Consider the following 13,861-nt stretch of genomic DNA (forward strand, 5'->3'; position numbering starts at 1 on the left):
CTGCCTGCCTGTCTCCCAGAGTGCGAGGATTACAAGCATGCGCTACTTCACCAAGCTCTCAATTCAGTTACTTATTCAGATTTCTAAATAGAAAGATTACTAAAACAAAACAAAACAAAACAGAACAAAAAACCAAAACAACAACAACAACAAAAACCCTAAAACTGTTTTTAAAAACTTAGCATACACAAAAGGAAAAGTTGAAAGGAGACATGAAATAGACAAGTCCCATAAAAAAAATGAAACATTATTTCAGACAGGATTTCACTGTCTAGCCTAGGCTAGTTTGGATCTTGGTATATAGGCTGGGCTGTCCTAGAACTTGCAATTATCCCACTTTACCATCACAAATGCTGGGATTACAGGCCTATGTCACCATGCTTGGTTTATTTTTTCCTCAGTATCTGAATTATCTGATTGGCTCTAATGTTCACTGTTGGTATTGCTGCCACATAACCTTAAAAGATTTGCTTGAGTTTTAACAGAATGGGTTCTAGAACCCAGGTCCTAAGAATGTTCACTATTCTTTTATATGGCTGGTTATCAATAATAAACTGTACTGTACATCAAGATTCATCTTAGAGCAAGGCAGTCATGTACTTTGTCTAGGGTTATGTTATTTTTCAGAACTGAGATGTTGTTATATTTTCAATCAGAAAGTTTTTTTATAGTTTGACTATTTTTTATCAGATATAATTTATAAAAAGAAAAATTAATTCTCCTCAAAACCATGTATTTCAGATCACTGTAACAGAAGTCATAAAAATGAGACAAATAATGTTCTAATCCAAAGGCAATAGAACAAATGCATTCATTATAGTTGTACAGTTCCAGAGTATAGAGAATAGCTATGGTAGTGTTCAACATGCCCAGGGTCTGGAAAGGCAGTAACATATTTTAAGGAAATATATTACAGCTATAACTTAAAAACCTCACCTCGGAATACATACTGAAACACAAAGAAAACAATCTTGAAATTATTCTTTATATGAGCCATATGTGTACCCATATACTTCTTATGAGACATACATGTATACAGACACAAATTGCTTCTTATATTAAAAAAATGAAAGTACGTGTTTTGTTGACAATGTAAGCTAATAGTACTTCTAAAATACAAGTAATGTACATGCATCATGAGAAACCTAAGGACATATGGATAATTACGTTTTATTATTTGTGAAAATGAAGAATTAAAGCCAAAATAACTGCTCCTGATTTTACATTTGTATACATTGAAAGACATATGTATCACAATGTAAAAGTGCAAAGCATTCCAGAGAACTATGTTTCACACATAGATAATCTGGGTTTTGCACTTTATCACCAGAAACCTCATCCCACTTCCCACTCTTTCCCCTCTGGTTCTGGGGCTAAAGTCAGGCCTGGCCTCGCGCGTGCTAAGTACAAAGTGCTCTGCAGTGAGTTGCACTCTCTATCCTATTTGCCAACAATACTGGAAACCAGATGGGGTGAGCTAATGAATCCACCACAGCATACCTTTGACTTCATGGACTGAAGCGTTATTATTGCTATTGCTAGTGGATGTTCTGCCACTATCAAGGCTGGCTGGTCTTGAAGCTAAATGAAAAAAATCAGGAGACAGTGTAATGAAACTTCCATCTGATAGCATTGAATTTTACATTCTTGCCACAGAATGCTTTGAGGAAACAATCATGCAGACTTTCTCAGCCTGGGCATGCTCACAGATGGTGAGTCATTTAGATTAGAAAACACAGACATTTTTAGATAGTTCAGTAAGATACTTTGGAATATGATACTTCTGGAAAAACAGTTGAAATTAAAATAGAGGGACAGGGAAAGAAAGGGGAAGGAGATCATATTTATATTTGAAAATGCTTCAGAGACACCATGAAGTGGAGGAAAGTGACCTCTGCACTGATAATGTCAAACACACATTAATTTTTAATTAATATTTAAAGATTTAATTTTATGTATATAAGTGTTTGCTTGTATATGTATGTATATGTACCATATCCGTGCCTGATGCCCTCAAAACTCAGAAAAGGACATCAGATGCCCTGGAACTGGAGTTGTGGATGGTTGTGGGCCACCATGTGGTACTGGGAACTGAGTCCAGTTCCTCTGTCAGAGCAGCTGAGCCATCTAACATCCTATCTATTAAAAGATTTTTCACTTATAATTATCATCGTGTACCATGCTGCCTGTACTGGCACACGGCCAGAGGTTTGTGTTGTTTTCTCTTCATCCACCTTTACACGGATTCTGTCTGCTGAACTCAGGTTGCTGAGCTTGTATGACAAGTGGCTTTCACTGCTGAGCCATCCTGTTGGCTTCTTCTTTTTATATGCATGATTATGTGCATATGAATGCAATGACTATAGAGGCCAGAAGAGTGTGTAAGTTCCTCTGAGGTTAGAGTTACAGGCAGTTTACTCCATGATACTTCTTAAAAATCTGCCTATTAATGAAGTTTATTTTAGCATGTTATTTATTACTAGTAATAGAATTCCATTTTGTAAAACATGATTTATCAAATAGGAAAATTTTAAAAATATAAAATACTCTATACTATAGAAAATTTTGGTTTTTAGAATTCATCCTTTATCAAAATAAGTATTTAAAACCAATGGTGAAATGCAACTCTCATAATTAATCTTGTATGATAGTGGTAACAAAATTACCTTTGAAGATTATATAGGCATATTTTGTAAATGACCTTGATTAAAAGAGAATACTGAAATGAAACAATAATCTTAAAAGGAAAAACTGCAGTATTGGAAGAAATGAAAGAAGCAATGCTACATTCACCTACTCAAAGCAAGCATCTCAGCATTCCCATTCAGTACTTAATAGATAACCATCTAAGTCAAGTTCATCGCTTACCATGAACTCTTGATCCCGTACTAGAATCATCACTAATACCTTGTGGACTTACGTCTTCAAAGGATGTAGTATCTACATGAAATAGCAAAACGGATATAAACATATTTCATACTAAAATAGTTTCAATATAAATATTTACACAGAATATGGAAACACTTTTTCGGCTACACACAACACAGCTTGATTTAATGAATTCATAGCTTCAGGCACAAGCTGGAACTAGAAGAAAAAAGTAGCTCTGATGAGAACTGACTTGTTTAAGAAGTCACTAGAAGCAGTGAAACAATCTTCCCAAAGACCCTGCAAAGCAAAGCAAAAGCCACTGTTGTTCCGTGTAGCTCTCTTCGGTTGTTGAGAGTTTTGGAGGCATTGGAGTTTTAAGAAAAAACATACCACTCCCTCTTTTCCACTATGTTTATTTATTTTATTCTATTGAAGTTTTGAGTCAGAACTTCTCTTTGTGTAGCTCTGGCTGTCAATCTATAGACCAGGTGGGTCTTGAACTCACAGAGATCTGCCTGCCTCTGCCTCCCAAGTGCTAGGATTAATAGGCGTGCGCCACCACCGCCCAGCCTCTTTTCCACTCTTTACCTGATTTTCTTCTCCATTTCATGTAAGTTCATTAGCTAGTTATGAGAAGAGGCCTAGAAAAGATTCTGATTATTTACATAGTATCTTAAAAGTTTGAAATTTCCCCCAAAATTAAATCTAGATCATGGCTTGGTAATTATTTCAGGTTTGAAAAAAAAAAAGTATACAAGGAAGTCAAATTAAAATTCCCACTGCCAACAGTTACACACCACAGTGCAAATAGCAGACAACCTATACCTTTATTATTAACCAACTGCTTGGATCGGAAGGCTGCAGAAGAGTTGACAGTTGAAAAGTTGATGGCTGTAGTAGAGAAGGCCATAGCTCCCAATTCTTTTCTCCTTTTACCCGTTGAAATATCATCAGGGACCTCCAAATTTTCAGTACTACCTGTCCACTGTCCTCCTGCTAGGACCATGGACTGCACCAGGTCATTCATGGCTGGGATGTAAATGAGAGCAAATGAATCAGCATGATTAATGGGTTGGCTCTTATTTCTATTTTGTACTATAAATGGTCTGGTTTTATCTATGAATTAATGCAAATGGGCCCAAAACTATAACTACAAGGCCATTTGAGTAATGACATGCATTCAGCTGAATGGAATGAGGCCAAAAGCTGATAAATTTCAGTACTCTTACCCTCCCCCCCAACTGCCTTTAAAAGGCAGAAAGGAATTTTACTGTGTACAATGCCATGCTTTTGTGCTATGGTGTGAAATATAATTAGAAGCCTTCATAATGTAGTTTTGTGGTGACAAAAATGGAATGAGATAAGATGGAGCAATTTTACACAGTGTCATTACTGAAAATGAAAGAGTCCTTGGTCAGAGCAGGTTACTGAATAAATTCATTTTTATAAATAAAGTAAATTTACCAATCAATAAAAACCTGAAAGAGATACTCAGAGTAACATGATGTCATTACCCGTTTCACTTAAAAAGAGAAAGCCAAGATTATTACATAAAGAATGACAAACATTTTTAATGGTGATAGGCCACTTTATTCACTTATTTATTAGGTTCATTAAAGAAATAAATTCCTAATGCTAAAGGGTTTGTTATATTTTTCCTTAAATAAACTTCTTTGGGGAAAAATCTGTATGGCATATAAAATTAAGTTTGTTTTTGCCAGTTTTAAGAATGCACTGGCCATTTACAATTATACTGCATGTATTACTAAACATATGCATATATATGTATGAGGTAGCATACATATAATGCAAATTCATCCCTTCTTTGAAAAAATATTCTTCCAGCTCTTTGTATTAAAGGAAGACTGCACTTTGCAAAATAAGAAATTAGTACAGTCCAGAGAAAGGTTAGTGAAAAATTAGTGATGGAAGCCAGGGTAGTCATTTGAAAGAAGCTGAACTGTCATAAAGTCTTACACATGGAACGACGGTAGCAGGCCTTCATTTTGTCTTTATCCTTCGGTCTGTTCCTCAAAAAGGGCAGTCTTTTCAGTGCAACCACTTTAATGTCAGAGCATGAGGAAAAACAGAAACAGGGAAATGAAAGAAAAAAGGGAGAAGAACAGATGGGAGTTAAATGTTGAAATCAAGGACAGGATGAATGTTGGTCTCAGCTATGTAGGCTACATTACAGCTAACACCCTCATGCTGCTGAGGACAGTGAAATAGGAAGCATGCACTCTGGTACTGTAAATACTTGGAAAGCACTGAAGACAACGATGAGGAACATATATTTTGAAAGCACTGGCTACAGTCCTATAAAAACAGGAACTGACTAGAATTACTTAGGGAGAAACCAAATTTTCTAGTTAAACTATAAAAGTAAACTTTTAAAATTACGCTATTGGCAGCTTACACTATAAAGGATGAAGCAAGCATCTATTTTTTAAAATTAGGTTGAAAGCTTTCTTTAAAAAAAAGTTAGGAAAATGCATATCCCACCGGAGAATCTTAGTTATATATGTATATCTGCACCTATATGCAGAAGCAGATAATACATACTTATCAACCAAAATTATGGTGGTTTGATATTTAAAGCAAACTAAACTAAAAAAAAAACACTTTAATTTTTTTTGTTAGTTTCCTAACATTTAATAAAGGAAACATTGATTTAAACTAAAATCTAGTGCACTGTTTAGCAGCACTGTGGAAATATATATTCTTTCAACAAGCAGCAGGTATATTATTAGGCTCAGTTTACAAAAAGTTGACTGAGAGAAGGAGGAAAAAAGAATAGTTTGACATCAGCAATAAATGTTAGCACTAAGTTCTAAAATAAAGCTAACAAAAAAGGAACCCCAAAGCAAGCAAAATGGGAGGGAAATATAACATTTAAAGGTATTTGGGGGTTGGCGAGATGGCTCAGCAGTTAAGAACACTGACTACCCTTCCAGAGGACCCAAGTTCAATTCCAAGCACCCACTTGGCAGCTCACAACTGTCTGTAATTCCAGTTGCAGGGTATCCAATGCCCTCTTCTGGCTTTTGAAGGCACCAAGCATGCATGTTGTACCAGACATATCAGGGCAGGCAAAACATTTTTGTATATAAAATAACATACTAATAAATAACAAATTTAAATGAGCCCATATTTTGAAGGGCCCAAAGGATAGGTTTATGTTAAAAAAAAAAAAAAAGGGAGTGCTGCACAAAAACAATTTTGTGAATTAAAAGGATTACTGCTCAAATATAAGAATCATTAGAAAAATTAATCTATCTCTTAGTATGACTTAATATAAAAATTTATACATTTAGAAAAACAAATTATGCACAACCTTAATAACTATGTTCTTAGAAGGTTGTCATCAGCATGTAAATAATCAAAGCTTTTGGATAAATTGTTAAGTATTCATTGAAAGATGTGCAAGCTAAAATAGCTCTTTCACTTGTTTGACTGCTATAAGTGTCATGATTCGTTTAAGTTTTTAAATCTGACATATATCTCTTCATGCTTGGTAAACACAGCTATTCTCAATGACCAAGAAGGAATGAGCTGAAAGCAACGTAAAAATGGACACTTAAGCTAAAACAAAGCTGAATGGTTGCAGCATGCATATGTCATGTGTAGATACTTTTCTTTTTTTTCCTTTTTCTGTTTTCAGCTGTTTTTTTTTTTTTTTTTTTTTTTCCAAAAGACTGCTTTACTGACATGACAGACAGACATTCTTCCAAAATGGGCAGGATAAAAAGAATTGGAAATTTGCCAGGGGTATGATTCTTTTTATGGCAATTATATTTAGAGACATAAAATGTTCTTTTCCTGAAGCATACTTATAAGAAAGCATTAGTATTATTGAGTTTTGTTTATTTAAACAAAATCTATAGTTGAACAACTGTAGGAAAGAAGAATATTGTTTCCTTCTGATTTTTATCCTGAATATTCTAGGACGGAGTATGAAAGAATGACTTAAACTTTAGACAGAATGACATAAAAAAAAGGACTATGTGGTTTGTTTGTTTTTTTTTTTTGCGTGTGTGTGTATGCTTATGTCTAAATAATATTCCTGTAACTTAAAATAATTAGGGACCACAGTACACTTTCTTAATAGGATGCCAGATATTTCTGTGTTTAAAGGAAGCAGATAAAAATGACTTATTAGCCACCTGTAAAGGAAAACTTGAAGATCTCTCCACACCAGCATTTAACAATTAGGTGGGCAAGGCTAGATGGCAAACTATCCCAGATAATAATAAACTTATGTGAGGCTATAGAATGCATTGCTTTCTAGAGACTATTAGATGTATATTATATATACATTTGTACTTTTGATTGCTTTTACTTATTAACTATCTAGGCAGCTAAAACTACTGTGAAATACATGCTACCATCCAAATACCATCTCCTTTCATAGAGGATTCACTTGAGGATATCATGTTGTTACCATTTTTTTGAGTATTTTGAGGTCCACCCACATAGACAGCCTACCTCTGAGGGAGGCAATAGCTGCCTTTGCTTATTTTTCATTTCATTTGTTAGAAGGAGGATTTCATGTTGCCAGCTGGCCTTGAACATTCCCCACACTGACATTACAGATATGCATCACCACACCAGGCTACATGTATGTGTTCATAATTTGGTGACACTGGTAATGATGTGATCAAAGTATACACCTTTTCAAGTATTTTACAAGAACACAAATAGTCAACTTTGTAGACATCTTCAGACAGCTTAGTGTTGAATTCTTTTCTCTATTTCTTAAAATATATACTTTTTCAGGCTTTTACTTTGGTCTTGCTTTTTAGCTAAAACAAAACACACTAGCAGTGAATTGAAAAGTCTATAAATGTTATCAGGCACATCATGTGGGACTTCTAAGTCTAATAAAAACTAAATCATAAATTTATACATTTACATTTCCCCATCTTTATTTCATTTTAACTAAAAAGCTTCAACAAGTATCCCTCAATAATTTTTGGAGAGTTCTCTTATCTTGAATTAATTCTGTAATACCTCTTCAAATTAGTATTTATTTTTCTTTACTTCCCCAATATAACTGTTTCAATTTTATACTATGAAAGCATATGAGCAAAAATCTCATTATAAAATATCTTATTTTGAGTAAGTTATAGATATTAATGAAATTAAATCTTATTCTTATTTCTTATCCTTATAAATTATGATGTGAAGTATAAACAGAGGGAAAGCCTTGCCTATTTTAACAGCACATTTTTAGGAGCTGACATAGCCAAGCTCTTGTTTCAATGTTCTTTTTATAATATTTTACCTTACTAGCATAATGATGGTTCTATCTATGCACATGTCAGAAAACCAGGCAGTTGTACACTAATAGACTCTGCAATTAATTTTATAAACAAAGTTAAAATGAAATATCATTCATCAAACTAAATTGGAAGCTATTTTTTTAAAAGAGAGATCTTTAGACGGATTCTAACTCCACATTCTGTTTAAAACACTTAAACACTCACTGCTGCTCTTCTTGGTCCCCAGCATCTGGCCATCTTCTAAAGAGTTTGACCCTACTGAAGAGCTGTCTTGACTGTCCTGATGGGGCAGCTGAAGAAACCCTTCACTGGAGTCTGAGCGGGTGGGTGTTAATGTTAGACATTTCTGACGGTCCCGATTAATATCTTTCTTGGACTTTATCAATTTTCTCATTTTTAGAGTAATCCAGTTGCCTCTCCTAATAGAATTAAAAGAATTTTTAGTCAACAACAACCTTCATAGAATTACAAGCTTTAACAATACTACAAATAAGTTTTCTTCAAACAAGATCCATAAAATTTGATTAGTGTTACCTTCGAGGAGGAGAGGGATCATAAAATTTGTATTGATCCATTATTTTTTCTTCTAATTTCTCTTTCTGTCGTCTCAATTCATTTAATTTATCACTATAAAAATGGAAATTACATTTTAGAATATGCATAATATTTTACACAATGACTTTATGACTATGATCTTACTTCTTCCCAGGACATAAAAAAACACAGAAATTGTTACTGAATAAAGAAGTAACAATGAGCTTCTTCCATATTTCTCCTTTTCTTTAAATGTTCTTAAATACAGGGATGTAGGACTTCTAAGTTTCAATTCTTCAATTAGATTTACTTGAAATCTTCTTTAGTATAATCTCATTATTTTTTATTAAATAGATACTATACAAACACTATTTCCCTAACTTTTTAGTATATCAAATGTTTTATAATGAATTATGCTTTATTAAAAATAAAAACTTAGATATTTATTTTTCCAACAATTATAGTAAATAATCTTGAAACCATATCTTCAAGCGAAGAGATTTCTTTTCCTTTAGGCTGAGTTACTCAGGCTTAATGTAGTCTGGCCTCCATAAATGTATGTTTAAATACTTAGCCCACAGGAAGTGATGCTGTTAGGAGGTGTGGCCTTGTTGGAGAAAGCTGTAACTGTGGGGGTGGGTTTTGGGGTCCCCTATGCTCAAGCTGTACCCAGTGTCTGTGGATCAAGATGTGAAACTAAAAAAAAAAGTGGAACTCTCAGCTCCTTCTCCAGCACCAGGTCTACCTGCATGCCACTATGTTTCCTGCCATGATGGCAATGGACTAAACGTATGAAATGGTAAGCAGCTCCAATTAAATGTTTTCTTTTGTAAGAGTTGCCATGGTCACGGTATGTCTTCACAGCAATGAAACCTAACTGAGACCTTAACTTACTTGTAAAGATTTAGTTCTGACACCCTGCTCTCAATGAACGAGTATATTCTCCTATCCACATCCTACCTTCATTTCATGCTCTTGGTAGTATTTATTACATATAGATACATCAAACAACACAGAACAAGGTCTTTTAAAAAGCTTTCAATGCCCCTATTTATGGGGCAGCAGAGATGGCTCAGAGATTAGGAGCATTGGCTGTTCTTTCAAAGGTCCTGAGTTCAATTCCCAGAACCAAATGGTAGCTCACAACTATTTACAATGCGATCTGCCATGTAGGCACACATGCAGGCAGAATACTGTATAAATAAAAAGTAAATCTTTAAAAAATACTATTAACACAATGACTATTTAATGATCCTTTATAATGAGGAAGGCATGAAGTTTATATAATGATGAATGGTTAAGATGCTTTGCTTGTAACACAGTAGGAAATAGAACATCTACATATAAGTAACTACTATATATCAAAGCAATAACAATAACCAAATAATGTACTGTGGAAATATAGCAGGCACCTATAAAAGGGAAAATATTTCTATCTTAAACTATCAAAAAAAGAAAAGAAAAAAATCCTTATGAAGACAAAGGCTATATTCAACTGGGTATGACAATTCATGCCTATGATCCTAGCTCTCAGGAAGTAGAGACAAATGGATTACCTGAATTTTGAAGCCAGGCTGTGATGTACTTAAGGAGTTCTAGATCAGCTAGGGTTACCCAATACCCTGTCTTAAAAACAAACAATGTGGGCAAGCAGGGGAGAAAGAAAAGTGCTGCATTACAGGGTTGATGAAATAGTTCATTGGGTAAAGGTAAAAGTTCTTTCCGCCAAGCCTTCTGTCTGAATCAAACTCAGGTTTTATTGGCAGACAAACCGTCATGGTGGGTTGTTCTCTGACTTACACATACAACCACATACATGGTGATGACAATGGACTAAACCTCTGAAATTGTTAAGCCAGCCCCAATTAAATGTTTTCTTTTTAAAGAGTTTGTTGTGGTCATGGTGTCTCTTCACAGCAATAAAACCCTGGGCATGTGAGTGCATGCCCACACATTGGACACAAAATGCAAAATTAAAAAACATTAGAGGCAGGCAGATCTCTATGTTTAAGGACAGCCAGGCCCACACAGTGAGACCCTGTCTCAAACCAAACCAAACACCCAAACACCAAAACCCAAAACAGAACAAAGTCAACCAAACAAAATCATATAATAATATGAAATCTTCAGCCAATGGAATAGGATATATCCTAAAGGTTAGGAATAAAGAGAACATTTATGAGGCCAGTGGAGTTGGCAGGTGAGTCTACAGTAGATGTTCTATGAACAGATGCTGTTTAAAAGTTACAGGGTTAATGTCTGGACTTGAAACTTATGCAAGTCTGACAGTTGAGAAGCTAATGGCTAGATCACAGGAGACCATAGCTCCCAGTTACTGTTTTCCTTTTATCTGATGAAATGTTACTACAAGCCACCAAGTTTAGGAATACTTCTTTGGTGTCAGTCCTGCCAGAACCACAGGATGGAGGAAGTTGGCTAGAAATGCCTTGACATTTAAGGTGGCTATTTTGTAGCTTAATTTCAATAAGTCAAAATAGAGACTATCTGAACGCCAATCATATAAACAAAAATCACTGAAATCTGGAAATTGATGGTGAAAGTTAAGACAAAGATAAGAAAGCTTTGAATGATGCCTCTGGCCAAGGCACATGTAATTCAAGCACCAAGAATGTTATATATGCTTGGGGTTTCTTAAAATATCTTTTCATGGCAGAGTCAAGAAATACATATCCCTTAAAAGACTGAAGATGTAGTTCAAAGAGGCCAGATACAAGTAAGATCTCTTTGTGATTTTGCATTTATCTTAAAAGTTCATGCAAACTCTCATCTTTGTTCTATGAAAGACCTGTTTATTAATATAGAAGTAATGTTTCATCACCCCAAATTCTGCAATAATTTGATGCTTCATAAAAACATTGTATGTACCCTACTTTCTCATGCTCTAGCTTGTATCAAGCTAAAAAAAAAGTCATTTAATCCTTAAAATAGCCCTGGAAGTAGTGGACAACTCTTCTTTACAGAGGATGAAGTCAATGATAGAGAAATAGTGACTTGCCTATAGTAATACAACCTGTGAGCTGAGAACTGAGTCAGGAGGCCCAATTTCAACATCTGGGTATTTTGTATTACGTTATAGAACTTCTTACCTTAATGGGCTAAAGAAACAGAAGAATTCTGTAAAGGCGAATCATAGTATGACAGGAAGACTTCCCTCCGAGCTGCCAGGCCCAAATCTGACCCTTTTTAGATTCTCTTGTCTCTGTACTGACATTTCTTATCAATAATAAGCCAGACAATTTTTCTACTGTATCTCTCTGGTAATCTGATCTCAGTTCCATTCTATAGTATAAAGATTGTGAACAGTGTTCTGCAGATTAAGCCACTTCTCTATCGCTTCCCTTTCTTTTCCTTGGTTCCAGGAAGAATACTATTTAGGTCCTATACATAACAATAGACTTCTACTGCATCTCCATGTTTCTGCATTGGTGCTTTCCTGACCCAATAACACCGCCTCAAACCAATCTCCATGGCACTTCTGAGCCTCAGCTCAGCTCAAGCCTCATCTTTGAAAAATCCATTTTGTACCTCCCAGACACAGATAACCTAGCATCTGTTACATTTCTATAGCCCTTAAGGTATATCTCTCATTATAGAATTATTACACTTAAATATATACTGCATTTCTGGAGTTTTGTTTTATTTTAGATGGGAGTCTTTTTATTTTTGAGATAGGATCTGATGTAGCCCAGGCTGATCTTGATTCCCTATGTGGCCAAGGATGACTTAGACCTTCTGACCTTTTTGACTATCAAAAGAGCACTGGCCTGATATAAGGCAAGAAACAACTATGCCCGGTTTATTTGAGTGCTCTTGATTATCCACATTGGTCTTGAACTTGTAAATTCAAGCAGTCTTTCCTCTCAAGCCTGTTCAGTACTGAGACTATAGGCATGTGTCTTGTTCATAACAATAAATCATTTAGGGCAGGACCCACATGTTTTCTAGTCAGTTTTCTGGTTATCAGCAGAGTGTTTAGAGTGTAAGAAATTTGCTAACCCACGTCAAGGCAGCACATCCTCCCTGATGTTACTTCCTTGCTGGCGGAGTCTCACCACCATGTGTCACGTGCTCACTCTGAGCAAGGCTCTCCCAGTCAGCTCTTCCTTAGCTGCCTGAAAACTGGTATCTGGTGATGTGAACAAGCAGATTTACAAACTGACCAAGGCCTGACTGTCACAAACCGGCGTGATCCTGAGGGTCCCACATGATGTTGTACAAGTACGTTTTGTGACTGGTAATAGAATCTTGAGAATCTTTAGGTCCAAAAGACTGAGAATTTCTACCACATCTATGAGGAAGAAGTTGCTGTTTGAAAATATTTGGAGAAGAACAGAAACTACAACAATGCTAAGCTCCATGTGGTTGCGACAGAGCTGCAAACTCACTACCTGGCTTATTACTACCACACTAAGTGGGTCCTCCCTCCCAAATGGAAATACACGCTGTCCACAGTACACTACAGCACCATAAATTTGTCCTGTGAACTCAAGCAGTGAGATAATTTAATAAAAGAGTACATGCTGATGTAAAAACACCGAGAAAAATGAGCATGGATTTTCTCTGCCACTAGGTATAGCAGAATCATCAATTAATACTTCAAACAACCAAAATGCATCAAAAAAATTAAAGAATACAAAAGTATTTGGTACCTACATGTACTGTCTCTGCTCAACATGAAAGAGATCCTTGCTTTCCATATTTTGCTCCAGCAGTGTTCTGTTCTGTAGCATTAGTGTCTGAATCTGATCGAGTAGATGGCGATTTTCTTCCTCTAAATTTCCTTTAAGTTGGCTGAGCAACTGTTTAGACACAAACATTTATTTTTTAAGACAAATTTCTATTTTACACAAATCACCTGAAACATGTAAAATGTATTATTTATATTTATAGAGTACAGTATACACAGTGTTTAATGAAGACTTGCTTGATCAGAACACTACATGATTATTTTAGTGAGAATGACACTATGCGAAGTTACCTGGTTATATAAATATATCTTAATTCTTAAAAATAGTGGGTCGAATATACCTGTCAGTGTTTTCAATCGTCAGATATGTTCAAAAGCTACATTCAATTCTCTTTTATTTAAGTGGCTAAGAAACACATGTTTAATAGGTTAGTTAAAGCCCGAATTTATACAACCAAGATAGCTC

At 35.2% G+C, this 13,861-nt stretch overlaps 1 protein-coding gene across 6 annotated transcripts in view; it reads right to left on the bottom strand.

The window, feature by feature from the left end:
- Ccdc88a (coiled-coil domain containing 88A) overlaps positions 1–13,861 on the bottom strand; it is a 127,177-nt gene that overhangs the window by 8,550 nt on the left and 104,766 nt on the right. For 4 of the 6 annotated variants that reach the window (XM_055628904.1, XM_055628903.1, XM_055628899.1 and 1 more), the window contains exons 23-29: positions 13,362–13,507; positions 8,688–8,780; positions 8,358–8,572; positions 4,849–4,932; positions 3,697–3,900; positions 2,869–2,940; positions 1,501–1,581 (exon numbers count right to left, since the gene is read on the bottom strand). In XM_055628904.1, coding sequence (XP_055484879.1) covers positions 1,501–1,581; positions 2,869–2,940; positions 3,697–3,900; positions 4,849–4,932; positions 8,358–8,572; positions 8,688–8,780; positions 13,362–13,507 — 895 coding nt within the window. The remainder of the gene's footprint in view (positions 1–1,500; positions 1,582–2,868; positions 2,941–3,696; positions 3,901–4,848; positions 4,933–8,357; positions 8,573–8,687; positions 8,781–13,361; positions 13,508–13,861) is intronic. The other 2 variants (XM_055628905.1, XM_055628902.1) reach the window with 1 other exon arrangement.

Source organism: Psammomys obesus, unplaced genomic scaffold (genome assembly GCF_907164565.1).
Source record: "Psammomys obesus unplaced genomic scaffold, mPsaObe1.curated_primary_1811, whole genome shotgun sequence".
Taxonomy (NCBI): domain Eukaryota; kingdom Metazoa; phylum Chordata; class Mammalia; order Rodentia; family Muridae; genus Psammomys; species Psammomys obesus.